This window comes from Sander lucioperca, chromosome 4 (assembly GCF_008315115.2).
Source record: "Sander lucioperca isolate FBNREF2018 chromosome 4, SLUC_FBN_1.2, whole genome shotgun sequence".
NCBI lineage: Eukaryota > Metazoa > Chordata > Actinopteri > Perciformes > Percidae > Sander > Sander lucioperca.
Genome location: NC_050176.1, coordinates 33,357,126 through 33,379,890, shown reverse-complemented (window position 1 = coordinate 33,379,890; position 22,765 = coordinate 33,357,126). Strand labels below are relative to the sequence as shown.

General features: G+C 41.2%; 1 protein-coding gene across 1 annotated transcript in view; it reads left to right on the top strand.

Moving 5' to 3' along the window:
- Nucleotides 1-22,746, top strand: part of frem3 (Fras1 related extracellular matrix 3) — a 33,371-nt gene extending 10,625 nt beyond the window's left edge. Inside the window, exons 3-24 of the mRNA XM_031276843.2 lie at nt 5,354-5,500; nt 7,323-7,553; nt 7,709-7,834; nt 8,958-9,209; nt 13,136-13,285; nt 13,374-13,583; nt 14,102-14,299; nt 14,385-14,549; nt 15,026-15,208; nt 15,336-15,466; nt 16,503-16,661; nt 16,755-17,058; nt 17,142-17,273; nt 18,522-18,853; nt 19,034-19,226; nt 19,315-19,419; nt 19,737-19,864; nt 19,957-20,091; nt 20,374-20,500; nt 20,617-20,804; nt 20,903-21,049; nt 21,142-22,746. Coding sequence (XP_031132703.1) covers nt 5,354-5,500; nt 7,323-7,553; nt 7,709-7,834; nt 8,958-9,209; nt 13,136-13,285; nt 13,374-13,583; nt 14,102-14,299; nt 14,385-14,549; nt 15,026-15,208; nt 15,336-15,466; nt 16,503-16,661; nt 16,755-17,058; nt 17,142-17,273; nt 18,522-18,853; nt 19,034-19,226; nt 19,315-19,419; nt 19,737-19,864; nt 19,957-20,091; nt 20,374-20,500; nt 20,617-20,804; nt 20,903-21,049; nt 21,142-21,711 — 4,313 coding nt within the window. The 3' untranslated portion in view covers nt 21,712-22,746. The remainder of the gene's footprint in view (nt 1-5,353; nt 5,501-7,322; nt 7,554-7,708; nt 7,835-8,957; nt 9,210-13,135; nt 13,286-13,373; nt 13,584-14,101; nt 14,300-14,384; nt 14,550-15,025; nt 15,209-15,335; nt 15,467-16,502; nt 16,662-16,754; nt 17,059-17,141; nt 17,274-18,521; nt 18,854-19,033; nt 19,227-19,314; nt 19,420-19,736; nt 19,865-19,956; nt 20,092-20,373; nt 20,501-20,616; nt 20,805-20,902; nt 21,050-21,141) is intronic.
- The last annotated feature ends 19 nt before the right edge of the window (nt 22,747-22,765 follow it).

The following is a 22,765-nucleotide window of genomic DNA, read 5'->3' as shown; positions in this document are numbered from 1 at the left end:
TATCCTACTGACTTTGGTGATACCATGACTTTTCATCTTGTGCCACCAGGTTGACAGTTGTGGTTTTGACTGAAATAGCTTGACAACTATTGGATGAATTGTCATGAAGTTTGCTACAGACATTAATGTCCGCCTCAGGATGAATTCTAATATATTAGGACATCCCTGAACTTTCCACATCTGCACATTCTGCCATGGTACACATTTGGACAATGTTTATGAAAGTCTTTTTGTTTATGTCTGCCTTTTTTGCATCCTTATTTATCATTCTACACATAATAGTCTGACAAAAGATTCCCAGTACCACATCTGTTATGTTATTAGATTTCAAGTGTTGCAAGCATCTGTCACCATATCAAGTATGTGGCAAGCAAGGGTCAAAGATGTGGCTCTCAGTCCCTGTCAAATTATGATTTGTAACATCCTGCGATAACTTCACTCCTGAACTGAAGCAGCAATTGAGCCACTGGGATGTGTCAATTTACAGCACATGCTGTCGCTGTCCGGATGGAATGATAAGTTATTAATACATATAATCATGCAGCATTCCTAACATGAATTCTTTGGAACACAGAGAGAAAGCTAAGCTTTCACTATTTGAAAAATCTCTTCTTACACTTATTAAGATGTTAAACAATCAAAATAAAGAAACATTCTTCTGTTTTTATTCGCGTTTGACATCTCCATGATTTAATAGACCATACTTAAAAAAAACAGTGGCATTTAAATACCGAGCTGACTGGAACCTCCCCAGTATTTATATCAACATGATTAATGAGGAAATGTAATAATGGTGATGGTTGTCACCTGATGAGGATATTCTTAGAAGGTTGCTCTTCCTTGCATCATGCTGGTGAACGTCAAAGCCTCATACTGACCTTCCTCTTCAGTGATGTCTCCGGCCTGGCCCACTATTCACTGCATCTATGTATGGTACAGGGCAGGCAGCACTGCTGTGTAAATTTGAGCTGATAAAGAATGTGCTGTCAAAAGACGCTGCTGCAGGAAAAATCTCAGGCTATAATGTCCTATGTATGTTTTGAAGTTGTTTTGCAGATATTAGATACTTGAATTTTTCTGAAGACCACTCTTTCGCTGAGTCATTCTGCCATGCTAAAATATTTCACAATTTCACATCTTGGTGTTTTCTGACACTGACTTTTAGTTTTTTTGTTAAATACTGCACCAAAATACCTGCATGTGTCACATTGTAGCAGGCCACTATGTGACTTACTGCACTAAAATAAGTAGAGCAGCTTTTAATGAAGGTTTGAAAAGGATCCAGTTGCTCTCACTCATGCCGTAAAACAGAAAAACATTATCATACTCCTTAAATATTCATCCCCTACCCTTGTCAGTGGTTAGCATCAATCACATTGAAGCTAATTTATTAAATAGCTGCTAACAGGGACATTTAGGAACACGTGCGGCCTATAAAACTTTACATCCCAGCAGAAATTATAATGATTGTCAGTTTGAAAAGCTAATGGAAATGTGAGCTGAACCAGGCAGCTACTGTATGTATTGGATTTGATGGCCAGTTTAATATAGTATGTGTGTCATAAAAATTGTAATAAATTAGCCCATCCATCATGTCGAAAATCTATTTTGACTTTAATGTTTGCCACTATTTTTCCCGCAGGCTTTTAACTCATCTATTTTGAGCATATTTAAACCATTTTCATGTCTTTCTAGTCTAGTTGTTGGGTTTCCTGTTGGGAAGTCTGGCTTCTTGATTATTCCTTGATTTTCTTGAGACTCATGCCAGCTCCAGCCTCAGTGTCCGACAGCATGTATTAAAAAGAAGTTGGAGAAAGGGAGATTCCCCTCTCTTACACTGGTGTAAACAATGTGGAGGCAGGCAGGGAGGCATGCCATGGTGGTAGATCTGGCCCACCCAGACTGTGGCCTGCTGTCCCTCTTCGTTGTCCGTCCCCTCAGCGAACAAAGCCGACATAGGGAGGAAGGGGACCATGGAGGGGGGAGGAGGTTTGTGGAGTACAGCTGTCACTCTGCTCCACCAAATCTGGCGGGAAGGAAGAGAGAGACACATAGACGGACAAAGACAGAGAGACAGAGCAAGATCTGTGAATGAGATACATTCAATTCCCTGGGTAGGCTGAGAAAGAACTAGGAACAAAAAAGGATATTAAATTGGCAGTAGTTATTCTAGTCAAAAGTAACCACATGTACTGCTTGTACAGCAAAGAAACAGCACATGTTGACCACACAGTGTAATAAACCCACTGAGTTCAAGGAAAATGGCAGATGTTACTTATTCAGTGGTCTCCTCAGGCCTGTTGGCTAAAATGTGGTGTGGGCATTCATTAGGTTCTGAAGGTTATTTGCCTATTAACGAAAAAAGGAAACTTAATATATATACGATTGAAGGATTATTGTTTACCTTGGAAATTGCAGTTTGACAAACAATAAAGGACAAGATGAGCAAACTATCAGCTGATGCCACAAGATGTGACTGAAAGCTCTGGTGCATTTCCAGTAAGATAGGCTATATTGTGCTAATAGCTGTCTCTCAAACCAAAAGGAAATGTAATGTTTAATTATAGCAATGACAATGAGTAAATTCTGTTTTGATTACAATTAAATTACCGGCAGTTAAATTTTGTTATATGATGACCATTTGTGCATTTTCATTATGTTATTTCACATGTCATGTTACACCTTTGCCTCCAGTTCACATGCACATATCAGGTAGCACTTTTTCAGTCAAGTTTTTGACCAAGTCAGGTTCAGGAGTCCCTCATCAGTATTCATATATTCTTGACAATATGTTTGACTATTTCCAATAAAATGAACTAAACTAAAAATAGTTTTAAATCTAGGTACAGCAGTACAGAAACATACATCAACACAACTATGACAAACAAGTGCTACATTATTCTAAATCTCTTAAAATCCATTTTTGCGTTCACTGGTGTCTGTTATTCAGCACAATACCAGTGCAATAATTGTGTTCTTGTCTCATTCATAAAAACTCCATTGTTTTACTCCTTGTGGTGATGCAGAAACTAAAGCTGCCTGATTGCTCGATGCCAAAACATAGACAGCTTTTTGTCTCGGCCGTGTTCATTTGATAATCCTCACAGATAGCTACTGACTAAGCTTCTCCTCATATCAGCTCCAAATAGGGCCTGTTGCCAGGACATACTTTCTCCAGCCCAGAAACAATCTGATAATTGTAGTTCTTTTTTTTTAACTGTACATCAGGCCACAACAAGGAGTCTTCTAGTCGAGATGTGGATTTCATTCCTTCTTGGTTTAACAGGTTCATGACATGTGAAGCAGTGCAGATTGAGTCTTTATCAGTCAGGAGTTTATTCAGAATACAGTAGCTGTGTATAGTTGTTTCTGCACAGAATAAAACCAAGTCCTACTAAATGTTTTCTAAAATTGTCATTTTATGCATGTACTGTTTAAACACCTAAAGAATCTGGGGCGAGCAAAAACAGACATGATACATGTTTCCTGTATTTTTAGCCATGACAGTTGGAAACCTGAGCATGGAGCCTGGTCAAGGGTAGCTGTGCCCACTGGGCTCTGCTGCCTGCCTTTAACCAGGCGTGGGCTTCACTACTGGAGTACATGCATTCATATGTCCGTCTGTGTGTGGAAGGTGGCAGATAGAAGAAGTATTACTGCAATTATTTGAATTTAAGATCGTCTTTACTCTACTCATGCCAGAAGAGATGTGGTTGAGTACTGTCATTGTCCCAGAAAATCCACTTGTTGCTATCAGTTTCATCTGACCATGCTTCTGTGAGTGGGGTCTACCCCTGTGGTGACTCGGTCTGGTTTGGCTTCAGTGTTGACATGTGGGTTTGAGGAAGTGGCCTCCTTCCCATGATGAATACGCACTCTCAACCCCCCTGTTTTTTCATTGTCCCCAGTCACATAGCATAAAACAGCAGCCTCTTTCTTCCTAACTGAGGCAAAACTGAGCTCAATGCTGGTTTATTGTGTGGACAGGGAGAAGCTCCTTGCCATTGTTCTCTATTTACGTTTTATTCAAGCTTGAAAAATGTTCTGTTCACCTGTGTGTTTTATAATTTCTGAGACATGTATTACACTTAATTAAAAAACTATTTGCTTAAAAAAAAATAGAATACTGTCCCACCAAACTGCTGAAGGTTTCTTCTGATCCAATAAAGTTTCTTCACTTCTCTGACTGCTTTAGCAGAGTTAGGTCAGCAGGGCCGCTGCCAGTGTGACCAGCCATGCAAGACTAAAGAGAGACCGCCCGCTCTAAAATCTCTGATCCAAAGAACCACTGAGCTTGACTCATTTCACATCAGAAGTCATAGGTCACTAGGCTCTTCTCACTGAAGGAAGACATGAGGGCCTTTTGTCCCTGTTGTTAAAAAAACATTCAGATTATGTAGCAGAACCCATAATCTTACATATCTCTGAAGCAGCCAGTTTCAAGTCAATGACCAAAACTGAGCTGACAGTTTGAGGGATTACGTGAGTCATGAGATAGTATGGATTAAGGACAGGATTGGGTCTAAAATTGTGGATCAGTGGCAGGTGACTCTGAGCTTTGAGTGTTTTGTTCAGATGTGTGTTTTATGAGAACGGCTTCTTTCACAGATGATAAAGAGGTACTAAATCAAGATGATAAAGAGGTACTAAATCAAGATAAAGAGGTTCTAAATCAAGTTTATAAAGTGTTAAATGATTCAAACAGAGTTTGTCACACAATAAGCTGTAGTGGGATAACGGAAGGCTGTAGTTTAAGAAAGGGGAAAGTTGTTAGTATGTCTTTGTGGTCACTAATGGAGCAAAAAGAAGCCTCACTGCTCTCACTTAAACTTCACCTTGTTCAAGAGGGAGAGCGACAGAGCGTGGACATGATGGGGTGACACAGATTTACAAGAGGCCAGCTCATTAAAGAAACCATACTATGGCAGAAATTTTCCATAAACAGACCATATATATCTATGTTTGCACATGCCCCATTTAGAATTTAGAATACGAAACAGCACTACGCAGATGGTGGATGTGAATTGGAGGAAATGAGAAGAAAGGCAACTCTTTTTGAGGCCCGGTAAAGTGAGGTCTAGGAAAGCCCTGGCATTAAGTTATCATGTTTCCCTTCCAAAATTAAAATGCCCCTTTTGATTCCTTGTTATCCCTAAGCCCAGAGCAGATTGCAGTTTATATGCCTCACTGGCTCCTAACATGAACAAAATAGTTTCCTCATTGTACTGTGCCGTGGAGGAGGTCTGCATGAAGCATTAGGCAAGGCAAGGCAAAGCAAGGCAGCTTTATTTGTATAGCACATTTCAGCAACTTTGAATTACCCTGTTGCAATAAGCTTTTTTTCTGTCTTTAGGTGGAAACAAACTAAAGCCTCAGCCATTCCGGCTCAACTGGGCCTGGATATCTCTGGAGAGGGAATACTATTTAGTGGATGAGGACGCCAAATTCCTGGAGGTCACACTCAAACGCAGAGGCTACCTGGGAGAAACCTCCTTCGTCAGTAAGTGTTGACAGTCTTTATATTTTAAATAATGACTAATAATACTAACTATATACTTTATATGTATGTACTATCTATAGTGACTTTAACTAAGATAAGATAATTGTCAGGGTTTCAGAGGATGTAGGACCCAAATGCAGAGACGGACAGGCAGTGTGAGCTTTGAGGATTTAATGAACAAATAATAAGGTCCATACTACCAAAAGGTGTCCTGAGAACAGCAGGCAAATTCAAAAATAGGTACAAGCAGAATCCCAAAAACAGGAACAGGCAAAACACAGAACAGTGACAAGAATCCACTGACAAGGACAAACGAGAAACACCGAACAGCAAACAATAATCCGACAAGAGACAAAGACAGAACAGAGACTAAATACACAAGGTAATGAGGGAACGAGAGGCAGGTGACACAACAGGTGGAACAAATCAGGGTGGGGCAGAACAATCAAAAAAGGCGGGAAACAAACAAAGACAGGAAGTAAGCTAGACAAGACAAGGGAGACAAGACAGACTACAAAATAAAACAGGAAACAGAACATAACAGAAAATCACAATAAGACAGAACAAAATACCAAAACCCTGACAATAATATAAGATAGATAAACCTTTATTGTCATTGCACATACAATGACCCATACAACGAAAATTATGAGTGCCACAACTGTAGGTGCATTAAAGATAGTAAACAAGATACACAATAAACAGCTAAAAACAAGAATAATTTAAGACATAAAAAACACTGGACAGGAAAAATATTCCACATGGTGATGGTATGATTATTGTAATATTATTGCGGTATGATAAAGGCATGTTATTGGTTTGGATCTGTGTTAAGTGTTCTGATGGCCCATGGAAAGAAACTGTTTTTCAATCTGTTTGTTCTGGATTTTATGCTCCTGTACCTCCACCCAGAGGGAAGCAGGCTGAGCTAAGGATGTCATAGAGATAGAATTATTATATTCATGGATTAGTTATAGTAAGAGTTCTCAACAAAAAAGACATTTTATGTTTCTTATTTTTCTCTGGTTTCCTGTCAGCAATAAACTGATATGATGATGACACTACACAACATGCCCTTATTAAACTGACAGTTTAACAAAGGATTATTGCCACCTTAAACTGTTTCCTTCAACTGTATTATGTTATTTATGTGCCATTTAAAGGGCCAGCATTGCTATAAAACATCAGCATAACCCTCTCATTTAAAATCTCTGCAGATTCATGTTAATCTGCAGGATGTCCTCAGTATATCCCTACACTTAAACTGGAGATAACTCCAAACCAACACTAATAACAATGTTTTGCAAATCTTTTGTCTTCTTGTTTGACTGGTGCTCCATTTCCTTACTTGTCTGAAAGAGGTCTGATTGAGACCACATATAACCTTTCCTGGTAAAGGTCACAAGGAAATGTCAACATGCTGGTCTGTTTGGCTGTATCACGCTTGCATGTGACAGATTTATGACAACATATGTTACCAACATGTCCACTTCTGTCTTTGAAGAGGCAAGTAGATTGTAAAGGAACAAACAAGTAACATTATAGATGCAGATTGTATAAACCCAAGAAATGTGCTGGAAAAATACATGTACGTTGACTTTAGTGGTTTTTGACAGACAGAATCCATTCACCACACCTACTGGCCTAAAATAGGGTTAGGGTTAAAATAAAAGATGGTAAAATGACTTCTGTGTTTTTTTACATCAGACAGAATCCATTCACCATACTAAAATAGTGCTCGCACAACTCTCATAGCTACTTAAATCAGCAATTAAATCTCTTTTCACTTGGAGCTACACACATGTACATCTCTGTCCTTCAGGTATTGCCACCAAGGATGGGACAGCTGAGAAGGACAAAGACTTCCGTGGCAAAGCCCAGAAGCAGGTCCAGTTCAACCCCGGCCAGACTACGGCAACCTGGAAGGTGAAGATCTTCACAGACCAGGAGTTTGAGACCTCAGAGACTTTCGAGATACAACTGTCAGACCCGGTCATGGCTGTGCTGGAGTTTCCTGACACCGCAACAGTCGAGATTGTGGATCCTGGAGATGGTAGGAATCTAAGAATCAAGTTTATTTAAACAAAGCATCACCACCATAACTGCTGTCTTTTTAATTGAAAGACTTACTGTAAATAGATGTATTATTGAATGAGAGCAGTTCTTATATACGGCTTCTCATCATTTGTGTTTTCTTTTCCAAAACAGAATCCACTGTCTACATTCCTCAAGCAGAGTTCAAGATAGAGGAGGACGTTGGAGAGCTTTTAGTGCCGGTGCGGCGCTCAGGAGATGCCAGCCAGGAACTCATGGTTGTTTGTTTCACTCAGCAAGGTGAGATTAACCTGTTTGTAATTATTAGGGCTGTCAAAATAACGCGTTAATTTCGATTAATTAATCTGAGAAAAAATAACGCGTTCAAAAAAGTAACGCAGATTAATCTATTCCATATTGACGTTTGACCCGGAGCCGTTCTAGCCACCATTCGACTGTAAAATGAAGGAGGGAGACGAGAATGTGCCGCCTGGATCATTAATTGGAATTTACTTGTAAAAATCTTCTTCCTGCCAACCCTGGCTACCGAAATTTGGTGCCACTGATATGTCTGCACTTCTCTCTGATGCTCTGAAGACGATACAGGCAACACAAACACCGCTGCATGTGACGCTAGTTAACATCGAGCACTCTCATTGGAATGTACGGGGCTTCCCGCCGAACACTGTATCCAGTTCTCTTAATACATCCATGGTTAACACTATACTCGACAGCAGCTAACATTAGCCTACCGCTAGCTAGTAGCTGGATTAAACACGGTTACAATGCTGACAGCTAACGCTAAACGGTGTAAAGTTTGACTGTGTTATACTGTAGAGGAGTATGTAACAATCTGCAGCTGCCGTCGGACAAACAACACAGACGGTGCATTCAATGAAACTGGTAAACTACAGCCTCGTGGTGCATTTGAAGTTATTGTAAATGTCCATTTCCCATCTGGTGGTTGTTATTGTCGTTCAACAGCAATTTACTAGTGAAATAAGTTATTGTTATTGTTATACATTATTATTAAATCATTTAATTTTGACCATATGGCCTTAGCAAGAAACAAGCCGTTCTTTAATGTCACCGACTGTTGTTTAGTACCCTTTTTTTTCTTTTCTTTTTTTACTTTCTTAAAAAGTATCGTTTCAGCCACCGTTAATTATGTATGCGATTAATTTCGATTAATTAATCACAGAGTATGTAATTAATTAGATTAAATTTTTTAATCGATTGACAGCCCTAGTAATTATTGTTTTATAATTATATAAATTTATTTTTTATTATATTAAAGTAACATTCTCTTTATGTTTGTATAACCTTTTCTCTTTTGCATCCTATGACTTTATGCTGCTAGCAACCCAACAATGACAACTGAAGTTGAATCTCCTGTCCTCTCTCTGTTCCCATAATTCCTCAGCCACCGCCACTGGCACCATACCCAGCACTGTGCTGTCCTACTCTGACTACATCACCCGACCTGAGGACCACAACAGTGTGCTGCGTTTTGACAAGGATGAGCGGGAGAAACTCTGTCGCATCATTATCATTGATGACTCCCTGTATGAGGAGGAAGAGAGCTTCAACGTCAGCCTCAGCATGCCTATGGGCGGCCAGGTGGGCGCCAACTTCCCTACCGCCAAGATCACCATCTTGGCAGACAGCGATGATGGTGAGTGAAGTCGGTGTTGGATGAGCTTGTTCCATTCTCTCACCTCAGAAAACTTATAGATAGATGTGGTTACAGTGCTACTGACATCATGGTGGCAGCTGTGGGTGATCTTGTTGCTCAGAGCCCCTTTGATGCTCTATTTTGCCATTTTGGTATCTGCACACTATTAATCCACCAAAAGTGCACAGGCGGCGCAATAGTCGCCGAAACGAAAGCCCTGGATTCTGTACTTGCCTTAGTGGCTTTACAGTATTTTCAGGTCCATTACCCTTTCTGTGCCTGGGTCTAAAGCTTTGTTTACACACTCTGCTTCATTTATCCACCATATTCTGTCTGCCTGAGTGTTTAAAACAAGATAACAATAGACAGGTGTTGAGATGGAGAATGACGGCCTCAGTTGATGTTATGCTACGCTGTAGCCTGTCTAACAGATAAAAGGGCTTTAAAACCTCACTGTGCTCCTCAAGCGACCCCCAGTCCTCATTGGCATTCAGGGGAGCTCAGGGGAAACAGAGGGCATGCCTTTGTCTGCAGGGACCAAAAGGCAGGTGGTGGAGAGAGAGGGACTATTGTGCAGGGAATCCAATTGACTGGCATGTTTTTACTCTTTCCCCTGTTTGATGGTATTCAAGGCTACATTGCCTGTTTCTGTTAAGGCTCTGACACACCAACCAGACGGCCTAGACCTAGTAAACACAGAGCACGCTGTCGTCAGTCATTGTTTTCATCAGAGAGTGTTGATAGTAGTCAAGAAGGATTGTTGTTGTCATTACTCGCTGAACAGAAGAAAATACGATGGCTAGTAATAAGAAGATACTGGCGGTTTTCTCGTGCACTGATTTGCTAGTCAAGGGCTAGCACTCCACCAATCAGATTGGTCATTGAGTCCGAATGCCCACTGGCTGATTCAACACATTTTTTTTAATCTCGAGATTAACATTCTTTTTGGTCTAGCAAACTTTGTCGTTTTTTTCACAGGCTGTTGCAACAACTAGTAACGTTAGAAAAACTACAACACCACACCGGATCTAGCTAGACCGGAAACAAAACAACAGACACACTTGTTTGGGCTTGCGAGCCGGCCAAAGAGTAGTAGATACCTGCAAACTAGTCGCCTTTCGGCGGAAATCACCGTTTTGAATGGGAAAATGTCATCCACGTGAATCGTGTAGATCCAAAGAGTTTTTATTTGGGTGGGGGGGTCTGAGACCCGGTGCTAATATGGCACTAGTGCCTTAACGACCGTTATCTACCGGACTGAATAGCAACGTGGATTTCTGTGCCTTATTTAGGTGCCACTTAAATGCCTGCGCTTCTCTCTGATGCTCCGAAAACGGACGTTAGAGGGAACTGAAACATCGCCGCACGGGACGCTAGTCAACACTATACTTAGCAGCAGCTAACGTTAACCTACTGTGACTGTATTTCACTGTAGAGGATTCTAACACCAGACTGTAGCTGCCGTTGTCTGAAAAACAACACAGACTCAGCCTCGCATCGCCAGCCTCGTGGTGCATTCAAAGTTATTGTAAAATACGCTTTTCCCATCCAGTGGTTGTTTTCGCAGTCTTGTGCTCCTTTCTTTTTGTTTTATATTTTTGAACATACAGAACAGACAAATACAATTGAACAAGGTGCTCGTTTTTTAAATATATATATATATATATATATATATATAGACACACTAGCACTTGATAGCACTACTTTTAACTTAAGAAGGAATGCAGTTTTTTTTAAAGCTATAAATCACTAATACATCATTGATTTGATTTGATCCATCAAAGAAAATGTCTTAACAAATTTGACAATTTGTAGCCCCAAAGTTTAAAAAAAATCCTTGAGGCCCTTCTTGTCTTTCTTTTTCTACCAGTAATAGCAGTCATTTTGTCTTCCTCACCTTTCTCCTCTATATCTCCAACCTTTCACTGAGGCAAATTTTCTGGACCTGCTTGTTATAGTGACAGACGTCCTCGCGGAGAAAGCATCCCTCCCAATTTGGAACAGGAGTACAATTGAACTTTATGTAAAAATAATCAGCGTGCATTCCCAGACGTAAAGAGACAAGAGAAGACTCCTCTGTGTAAACCTCTATTGTGGTTTTACTTCTTGGTGGGTCCTGAAGTAACACCCCATCATAAATCTGGTTCAGAGAGTGTGTGTGTGTGTGTGTGTGTGTGTGTGTGTGTGTGTGTGTGTGAATCCATCTGCCTGTCTGAGTAAACTTGTGGTTTGGACTCTTGCCAACATTGAGTCTCCATTGTTACTGTATTTGTTTGGCTCTTCCTCCCACTGATATTTAAGGTTACCATGTTGGCACTCATTGCCCCATATAACCCCCCTTCTCATTCTCCCTTGTACTAAATAGCTGCCTTGGAGGCGGTGAGGCATTGAAAGAGTGCCAGAAATCCATCCTTCAGCGTCAGTTGCCTGTTGCAGCATCTGTCGAATTCTAAATCTAGATCTGCAAATTCTGATTAAGCACCAATAACTGAGAACAACTCTGTGTTTTAGCCTATGGTCATCAAACAACATTTATATAGACAAAATAAAATATATCTGTGTTTGATCGGTCTAAAGTTAAATTACAATATCCCAAACTTATTCATTGCCACACACATATATATATATATATATATATATATATATATATATATACATTATATATATATATATATATATATATATATATATATATATATATATATACATGTCAACATCAGCCACAATTCAACTTTTCATTTGTAAGAGGAATAATGTTTGTTTCTTCTTTCAATTCTGTCTAATGTGGACAACTTTGGGGTTGCCAAATTGTGAAAAAATACTCCTGAAGCTCTTTAATTCATCAGGATTGATCAGGGTGGATTATTGCAAACAGCCTTTATTAATGAATTTTAATCATTTATAACTGCAGATTTGATAGTTTATTAGAAATGAGAAACCCTGAGCATTCATTAATATATTACCAATATATAATCCTGCATAATTACCAAAAACAAAGACATTTTTACACACATTTACTAATTACTACTTACAAACCCTTTATAAAGGGTGCCTTTTTTAAAATTGGCACCATAATTTACACTGAAAATGTCTCTATCTCTCTGTCTGTCTTTTCTCTTTCTTTTCCTTAGTTTATAGTCCAAAAAGCTTCTGAGTTTGTGCTGCTATCAGTGGATCTCTAAGAGCACTGACTGAACACAGTGTGATGAAAACACGCTTTATACAGAAGTGAGAAGAGATGAATTGACAATGAGTTCCACGGGTCTGAATTCTTGCCCTCTGCCTTGCAAAGTGGAGGGTTACCTCTCTGTCTCTGCCAAACCGTCGCCATACTGCTTATCAGCTGCTCTATCATCAGAAACTGGGAACATCCCTTCACTCATGCACACACAAGCACACGCCTTATTCTTCAGGTGTATCCTTGGCCCTTTGGCGTTGAGTTCAGACAGAGCTGTCTGGATTTAGATAAGTGGGGGAGGAAGGTTGAAGGAGAACAGGATAAGAGGGATGACAGCTCTCTTCCTGTGCTGAGTCAGAAAATTAGGGAGTTTGCTCAGCCATTCATGCCAGTTTGTCCCTGAACACGGCTCGAATAAAAGCTTATGTTGCTACACTATGTCTTTCCCAAAGAGCCTTTTGGTCTGACAAACAGCAGAACTGATGGAAGTACAATATTATGACAAAATGTAGTGATGATATATGTATTTCATGTGCTGTTTTGGCACTACTGGCATGGTTATTTCATCTAAAAAACGTGCTGGCCTCTAGAAATTTTGAAACGGCAACATGTCTTAAAGCTTTAGGGGGGGTGGGACGGTCACGGAAGGATTGTATCATGTGGACGCGCTGACAGTTTTGTTGTCATTACTTACTATAGCTTTAATCATTTACCTTTTGCAATTTCCTATTATTCCCAAATCCCATAGAGCCCTCGCTGTATTTTGGGGAACCTGAGTATGTCGTGGATGAGAGTTCAGGCTACGTTGAGGTCAAGGTCTGGAGGACAGGGACCGACCTGTCTAAGACGGCTACTGTCACTGTGCGCTCCAGGAAGAGTGAGCCTGTCTCTGCAGAAGGTAAAATCAGCAGTGCCACAGAATCAACGGCATTTAGCTATGATTTTGCATTACAGTGTTAGTTCATGGTTTCCTCTCTATCTGGCAGCTGGACTGGACTATGTTGGCATTAGTCGCAACTTAGACTTTGCTCCTGGAGTGACAATGCAGACATTCAGAGTGACCATCCTGGATGATCTGGGTCAGCCGGAGCTGGAGGGGCCGGAGACCTTTGACCTCGTGTTACGGATGCCCATGAATGCTGTGCTGGGAGAACCGAGCAAGACCACCATCACCATTAATGATACAGTGACTGACGGTGAGTGTCAAGCACACATACAAAATGCCTACAGTAACTTTAAAGTAGATTCTATATGATGTGAGTCAAGTATGATTGTTGACATTAGTTTAAAATGAATACACTGAAATATGATAATTTTGGTACAATTCTAGAAAAACATATTTTATTTTGATCCCCCTAATTAGCATTACATGAACAATTAAAACATTGTTTGAAACACACAATAATGTGTTTTTTAGAGGAAATGAGAATATTTAAGTATTTATTGATTCATATAATAAAGCATTTACGAAGTGATTATACAAATCCTTAGGTGGTTTGTAAATGTCCTGGTCAATGTCCTGGTATGGGTCTAAAGTTGCTTTTATACATTTATGAATAACGGTTTAAACTTAAGATATTACAAATTAAAATATCATATATATATATAATTTAATTTTTGGAATTATTTTAGATTTTTTTAGTGCAAATCACAGTCATTTGCTTCACTCAAACGCAGTGAAACTCTGGTAACAAACCGATTGTTGTCTTTACAGTGCCAAAGGTTCAGTTTAAGGAAGGAAGCTACAAGGTGGATGAGTCTGATGGGGAGGTAACAGCCATAGTGTACCGTAGTGGAGACATTAGCATCCGGTCCACAGTACGCTGTTACACTCGCCAAGCCTCTGCCCAAGTCATGATGGACTACAGTGAAAGACCCAATACTGACGCATCAATCATAACTTTCCTACCAGGTAAGGCCTTGTCTACCCCTCTTAATCTCTCTGTCCCTCTACATCCAGCAGCACTTTTCCGAGTATGTTGACCATTTTTCTTCAGGTGAAACTGAGAAGCCGTGTGTGGTCAGCCTGATGGACGATTCCGTCCATGAAGACGATGAAGAGTTCCGTCTCGTCCTGGGAACTCCCAAGAGCAAGTCTCCTTATGGAGCTTCTATCGGGGAGCAGAAGGAAGCGCTGGTCACAGTCACGGACGGGAAAGACAGTATGTACTTTACCAACATTAAAAAAAATTAAATGAATACAAATATTTCAAATAACCAAGAGAATGGCTGTATCATATAGATAAAACCATCAGGAATAAACGGTGGGTGTGGAAAATAAAAAATACCTCCCTTAAGAACTTTTGCTGAGCTGTCCTTGAGCAAAGCACTTCACTCCTGTGAAACTCTGGAGAGAGTTTTGTACCGGGCAGGCTACAAATATGAAGCTGGATGATGCTGCAAATAAGTGCAAATTAATTTGACATTTATACATCATAAAAAAAAAAAGAATTATAGAATCTGAAAAAATTAAGTATTTTGCTGCATCTAAAAAGACGGAATTGCCAACAATGGCAACTACATTTAAGTTTTGTGTGTTCTTCTGTTCTTGTAAACTACTCTATTTGTACATTTGAGAAAATAACTATGTAGATGTTGTTTTGGCTCATTTGTAATTCAAATGTTCTTCCTGTTCTAGAGCCCATCATCCGTTTCGCTGAGATCAAATACAGTGTACGTGAACCTCAGGTCAAAGGTGACGTGGCTATTGTGAAGATTCCCATCCTGCGCGTTGGAGACACCTCAAAGGTCTCAGTGGTGAGAGTGCACACCAAGGACGGCTCTGCAACCTCCGGAGAAGACTACAACCCCCTGTCAGAAGGTAAGAACATGGTTTGGTGGCCGCAAAGTGACGCAGTAGCTTGCACAGTGCCTCTTGATATGAATTTACATTGGAGGTATTTGGAGATGTTTTGATCAATACTCACATCACTGTCTCTGTGTCTAAGATGTTGAGTTCAAAGAGGGTGAGACGGAACACTTTGTGGAGATTGAGATCCTGTATGACGGTCAGAGAGAGATGAGAGAGGCCTTCACTGTACACATGAAGCCTGATGACAACATGGTGGCTGAAATACAGGTGACACGGAGGTCACACAGCACATACACACAAACAAATATAAACCAATAGCGAGTCCTACATGTGCACATGTACTGTGCTGCATATCTACACGCGTGAGCATGCACCCCTGTCATGGCAGCCTGTGCTAAAATAGCCAGGCAGCAGCTGGCATTGCTGTCAGCAGGCCTGAACCACAGAGTCTTATAAAAAGCCTTTCCCTCTGGAATGAGATGCTGAGGGGAATGTCCCAGCAGAGCCAAACAGTAGACAAACCTATTAACAGAACTGTGAGATTCTACCCATACACTCTACATTGGGCATGTACTGCTCACGTGACAAATTCAGATATGTTAGGTACCACAATTTGAGGAATCAAATGAATGCAAAGAAAGTTACTTTATGAACTTGACTTTAAGATTTGTATTTGTTTAATATTTATTTATTTATTTATTTACTGTAAACAAAAGAAAAATGTGTGAATCTAGTCACACATTTGAATCTAGAGTCAATATAGTGTGCAGTAACTCCTAAATAATTTTGATTACTCACTGATGTCCAGTGATCACCGGTTAATGAGACAGCGTTTGCACTTTGCACCAGTTGGGCTGCTTTCTCCGTGTCATATAGGCTGTGTGCGCGTGGGGCTGCTGTCCCCCTCGACGGCAATGTATAAGACGGGTCAGAACATGGCAACCGTAGTACGTCTTTAAGACCCGAGCTCAAGCTTGACGTGCTTCGGTGATATTTTAATTCGGCTTTACACAATGTGCATATGGCTTTCGACTTGTCTACTGAGCCGTCCGCAGAATTGTGTTGCTGCTGTCTTTCTCCATCATGCCTGCAGCAGTGATGTGTTACGAGGACGTATGGCAGCTTGATGATAAGTAACGGTGCGGCAAAGGGTCAAAATAGTAGCCTGTTAGGAACAACGCGAAGCCGAGTGAAGTGTAAAATAAATTAATAAATCACCTTAATTGCATTGCGATTAACACGTTAATGCTGACAGCCCTAATTTAAAGTCCTGAGCTAATGATGCATTTCCTCTTTTTGCTAGATGAACAAGGCCATTGTGTACATTGAGGAGATGGACAGTGTGGCAGATGTTACCTTCCCTGCCGTGCCCCAGGTGGTTTCCCTGCTAATGTATGATGACACAGCTAAATCCAAAGACAAGCCCCACCCGCCGAATGGATACCCTGTTGTGTGTGTGACGGTGAGTGCAATGCATCTGCTGCTTTTGAGAGCCACACACACCTCCAAATTTCTTTAATTTTTCAGTTGCCATCTGTCTTGTCATCCCTTGCAGGCTTGCAACCCTAAGTACCACGACTTTGACAAAACCGGTTCCATCTGCTCTGCGGAGAACATCAACGACACTCTCACTCAGTATCGCTGGCTGGTCAGCGCCCCCACCGGGTCAGATGGAGTGACCAGCCCCATGAGGGAGGTGGACACTAATACTTTCTTCACCAACACCAAGTCCATCACTTTGGATTCAATCTACTTCCAGACCGGTTCAAGGGTTCAATGTGCTGCCAGAGCCTTCAATGCTAATGGAGATGCCGGTCTGGAGCTGTCCAGTCCCATTGCTGTGATCAGCAAGGAAGAGGGTGAGTGAAGGACTGATGTGACAGCCCCAAATATATATTTGGTATAGAGTTCATTGGTTGAACTGACTTCTACCTCTTTGCAGGTATGTGTCAGCCTCGTATCCCAGGCACTGTTGGAGCTGAACCTTTCTCTGCTAAGATCCGCTACACCGGTCCAGATGACCCAGATTTCCCTAACCTCGTGAAACTGACTATCAACATGCCTCACATGGATGGTGAGCAGTAAAATTGTGTTGCAACCATTTATTTATTTATTTATTATTTCAGGACAATGCACATTTGATGAACATGTACAGCAGTACACGTAAAAGTGCCAGATTGTAGCCCAAGGGTAGTCCATTAGGTAGATTGAAATTACAATAAAAAGGACAAAAAGTATACAGTAGTAACATTTGTAAGTGTTAAGTGTAAGTAAGTGTTAAAACAGAGACAATTCATTAGTATGCTCTACTGGGATAATACGGTACAGCATACAGGTAGAGGTGATTATATGTTTGGTTAGCTTTAAGCCAGCTCTAAGACAAAAGATATACAGTAGTGACATTTGCTATATAAAACAGGGAGAAACAGGATGAAAGAAAAAGAAAAACAAGATAATTCATTAGTAAGTGTTAAAACGGAGACACAATTCATTAGTATGCTCTATTGGGCTAATACGGTACAGCATGCAGTCAGAGGTGATTGCACGTTTGGTTAGCTCTAAGCCACACCTTTACCTGGCTCTTAAAGGTGGCCAGAGTGGGACCTTCCCTTATAGTTGGGGGTAGTGTGTTCCATAATGCACTACCTTTAATAGATAGTGCATTATGGCTGAAAGAGGTTTTTTTAAAAGGAACCTCACAGTCCCTGTTAACAACAGCTCTGGTGATAGATGAGTCTATCTGTATTTAATTAACTCTAGCAGTGGGGGTGGCGCCAAGCCATGTAGTACTTTATAAATTAAGCATATTGAGGAAAATTTACAAAAATTATCAAAACTCAGTAAGTTATGTTTCTCTAAGATCTTGCAATGATGATAAGAGAAGTTTTTTATCTAGAGTTCAACTGGTTTTAGCATAGTAGAACCCGACATAGACCAGCTGGTGATGCAGTAGTTCAGATGTGAAAATATCATTGAGTGCAGGAACATCAGAGCAGTTGCATCTGACAGAGATCCTCTGATTTGCTTAATATTACAAAGATTAAATTTAATTCTTTTGGATATAATTTTAACATGATTTTTGAAAGAGAGTTTGGAGTCTATAATCACGCCCAAGTATTTAAACTCATTAACAACTTCCAACTCTTCTGTGCCCAAGAACACCCCAGATTGAGAAAGTGTAGTAGTAGAAGGTTGCTTCGACAAATATAAACAGTTTTTTTTTTGCATTTAAGATAAGACATTGACATTGATATATATAGTCTTTAATGTTCAGTAACTAGACAAAGACACAATAAATGAACAGGTTTTTGACTCTCAACAGGTATGTTACCAGTGATCTCCACAAGACCTCTGTCCAACTTTGAGCTCACCCTGAGCCCAGACGGCACACGTGTGGGCAACCATCGCTGCTCCAACTTGCTGGATTTCAATGAGATCCAAACAGGCCACGGCTTCATCACAGATGCAACGAAGAACCCTGAAATCATTGGCGAGACATCACCCTACCAGTACAGCCCGGTCATGCGCTCAGCCAACTCTCTGCGCTTCTACAGGAACCTCAACTTGGAGGCCTGCCTCTGGGAGTTCACCACATACTACGACATGTCAGAGCTGCTGAATGACTGTGGCGGCTCCATAGGTACCGATGGACAGGTAGGACATACATAAATAAAAACACTACAGAAAATCAAACATCCTAAAGGCCCCGTTAGACCAGCATTTACCGATCAGTGGATTCTCTCTGGGGTTGAAGTAAATCCATTAAACTCACAAAGAGATACTACTACAGATCCTACATTATCCTTGACAATGACTAATTTATCTCTTATTTAGGTGCTGAACCTGGTCCAGTCCTACGTCACCCTGCGTGTTCCTCTGTTTGTGTCCTACGTCTTCCACTCTCCAGTGGCTGTGGGAGGCTGGCAGCACTTTGACCTGCAGTCAGAGCTCAAACTCACCTTTGTGTACGATACTGCTATTCTGTGGCAGGACGGCATCGGCAGCCCACCTGAGGCTGAGCTACAAGGTATATTCTTTTAGACCGATGCTGCTCCCTGCTGGTGCTTACAGTCCATTTGTGAAGCGCTGTAAAACTTTGTTCTCTGTTCTCATAGGAGCCATGTACCCAACCAGTATGCGTATAAATGAGGAGGGACGTCTGGTGGTCAACTTCAAGACAGAGGCTCGCTTCAGGGGACAGTTTGTTATGTCTCATTCAGGTAAGAGGGCGGCGCCCACGCACACACAAGCCCTAAAACCAACCAGTGTGGTCATTCTATACAGCGACCTCCTATTGGATTACCCTGTGGCTAAAATCCTCTCTTCATCTATTTCTGGAGTTCCACATTAGGGGTCCTTCCTGTGTGAAAGTGCCAGAGGTCATTTCAGCAAATGTCAAAATGACCCTTTACAGTTAGGAAGCAAGTGGCACAAACAATGTAAAGGGTCACTCTTTAAATACAAAAGTAGACACTAGTTCTAGTTTGGACAAAATGCAGCTTTAAAGATTTATGACTGTCTACATGTTTGTTTTCAGGAACCAGCGTGTCATCCATGGTGATGTGTGCTGACCACCCTGGGCTGACGTTCACTCTCGCCCTGGTCAGGACCGAGCCCACTTACAACCAGCCCATGCAGCAGTGGAGTTTTGTCTCAGACTTTGCTGTGAGGAATCAAAACTTACCAGCTTTGGTGAAATGATCATAAACTTTACAGACAGTCTTAACATTGTTTCTATGTATTTGTGTGACTTCTAGGTGCGAGACTACTCTGGGACCTACACAGTGAAGTTGATCGCCTGCATTGCATCACCTAATGGGGAGTTCAGCATCCCTCCTGTCTGCCACCCAAGAGAGCCACTTACGTTTGACATGGACATTCGCTTCCAGCAGGTTAGTCTTAAGATTCCGACAAAAATCCCCTGGCATTATCTAGTTCTAGATTCTGGGTCCAAAGCAAAGAACACAGATGTTTTTTTTAAAGATTACACTGCAAAAATACCATCTTAACAATCATTAAGACTTTAATAACATGTAATTATTTCCAGGGCAGTTACTTTGTCAGGAAAAGTTTACAACATTTACTACAAAATATCTCAAGATTGGTGCCATCTGCCGCTTTCATTACCACCCAGAATATGTTCTTTGTACGGTAACTCTTGTTCTGTGCTCTAGGTGAGTGACCCAGTTGCAGCTGAGTTTAGCCTCAACACTCAGATGTTCCTGCTGTCCAAGAAGGAGTTGTGGTTGTCTGACGGCTCCATGGGCTTTGGAGAAGGAACTGATGCTGCTTTTTCAGATGGTACTGCAACACTGCCACCTGGTGGATTTTAGTAAACATTACAGCTGAGAACCATTTACCTTCTAAGGATCCCATGTTATAGTGCCACTTACCATTTCATCTGTTCTTTGCTTCAGGTTCCATGATCTACGGTCGTGTGATGGTGGACCCTGTCCAGAACCTCGGTGACTCCTTCTCCTGCAGCATTGAGAAAGTCTTCCTCTGCACTGGAGCAGATGGCTACGTTCCCAAGTATAACCCAACCAACAAGGAGTACGGCTGCCTGGCAGACGCTCCTTCTCTGCTTTACAGATTCAAAATCCTGGTAAGATGCAATAAAACCACAAAGACAATACTTTAAGGTGTTGTGAAGGCCAAAAGAAAAGTAGAGGTCATTTCTGATTTCTGTGTGTTGTTCTGCAGGACAAGGCCCAGCCAGAGACTCAAGCTACAGTATTTGGTGATGTTGCTTTTAAGGCCACACTGGCTCAAGACACACCTGGAGGTCTGCCTTTGGTCAGACAACCAGGATCAGATGGCTTCTCACTCTCCTCATCTCCACTTTTCCAGGTCTGTATAATTCTCAAATTATGGTATATTCGTGCATTGCATAAACATGTACATACAGAAGAAACAGACTCAAACATGCATTTCTTCTGCAGGTGGCTGCTGGTCGGGAATGGTTCATCCACACTATTTACACAGTCCGCTCCAGAGAAAATGCCAACCGCAACATTGGCAAACGCAGTGTGGAGTACCTGCATCACAGCATGTCCTCTGTTGAGCAGCCCGAGACCTCCAACATGGCCACCCACCGCCGCCGCCGTGCCGCCCCTGCGCTTTCTGACCTTGGTGTGGCCCAGGACATCGGTGTAGAAAACAACCGGGGCACCAACATCCAGCACATCGCTCTAGACCGAGCAGACCGCATGGTGGTCAGCCAGCGCCAGCCCTGGTCCCCTAACCGTGACCCCCTCCTGGACCGCCCCCTGCTGGAAAGTTCTGGCAGAGAACTGGCTGACACCTCCACCGTGCCCATGTTAGTGGGCCTCGCAGGTCTGATCCTTCTCATCTGCCTCATTGCCACCATTGTCATTCTGCTGCTGTGGCGCAAGAAGAGGGAAAAGAAGACCCAGTTCCCTCCTTATACCACCTCCTCTTCTTCTGCCTACAATGGCTACAGCCAAGGCCCAGCTGGCATGTGGAGCAGCTCAGACAACTCTGAGGTCTAGATGTGGACCCCCCTTCACCTCAAACACCTGCCCCCTATTAAAAAGACTATGATAGTCTCCTCCACCATTGTGCCTTCAAAGCCCAACTATTGTAGCACTGAATAGAGCCCAGTACAACCTGTGGACAGCACAATATGTCAGTGCTTAGGGCCTATATGCAGAGAATGCACCAGAGTTTTGGGAGGCTTATTGATCTCTGATTATGGTTAGTTCTAGCTGTAATGTACTGTAGGTTTTTGCCTTTTTTGCTTAGAATTGCGTTAGAATCATGGATGTACGAAGAAGCCCCTCACAATGATTCACCTGCTTCATTGGTTGCCAAGTTGTAAAATATCCCACTTTATCCAGTGTTTCCAAATGCATGAAAATCCCAATTTAGTAAATACAATTATTTCACATATAAAAAGGCAAACATTTTAAATTTCATGAAAGAAAATTATTTTCTATATTCCTCCTTTAAAAATAACTAGTTTACCAAGTTTTTTTATTACTGTAATTCACTGTGTTCATTATTTTGTTTTGTGGAGAGTAGAGCAAAATGGGTTGAATGTTAGTTGAGCTGACCTTAATGAATGATGTGATACATGATTTTTAGTATTGATATTTAACTGTTGTGCTTAAAAAAAGCCTGCAGTATACCTGCCCACTGCTGAGTAACAATACCAATATGGTGTCATTGAAAGGGATTGTAAATGTCATTTTAGTCATTTGAGAATGCAGAAATCTTTTTTTTGGTCAATGTGGCTGTAATCAGATGCAAAACTATCTGTGTATATATCAATGTAAGGCTATGAAAAAAGGTATTACTACACCCTGGTGAAACTTGAAAAAATTATAAACTATACTATATTTCTGGTTTGTCGATCAAGTCCTGAAAAAACAAGCGTGGTATAAAAGTTATAATTATTCTTCTACAGGTATATTTTAATGTGCCGTGTGTTAGTAGACTTTTATGGCTTATTCATTTTGGTGTCAAGTTCAAGAGTTTGGATGTATGTACACTTCAACTGCCAAATATAAATGTCCTTTTTTGAATCAGTGTCTTATTTACCAC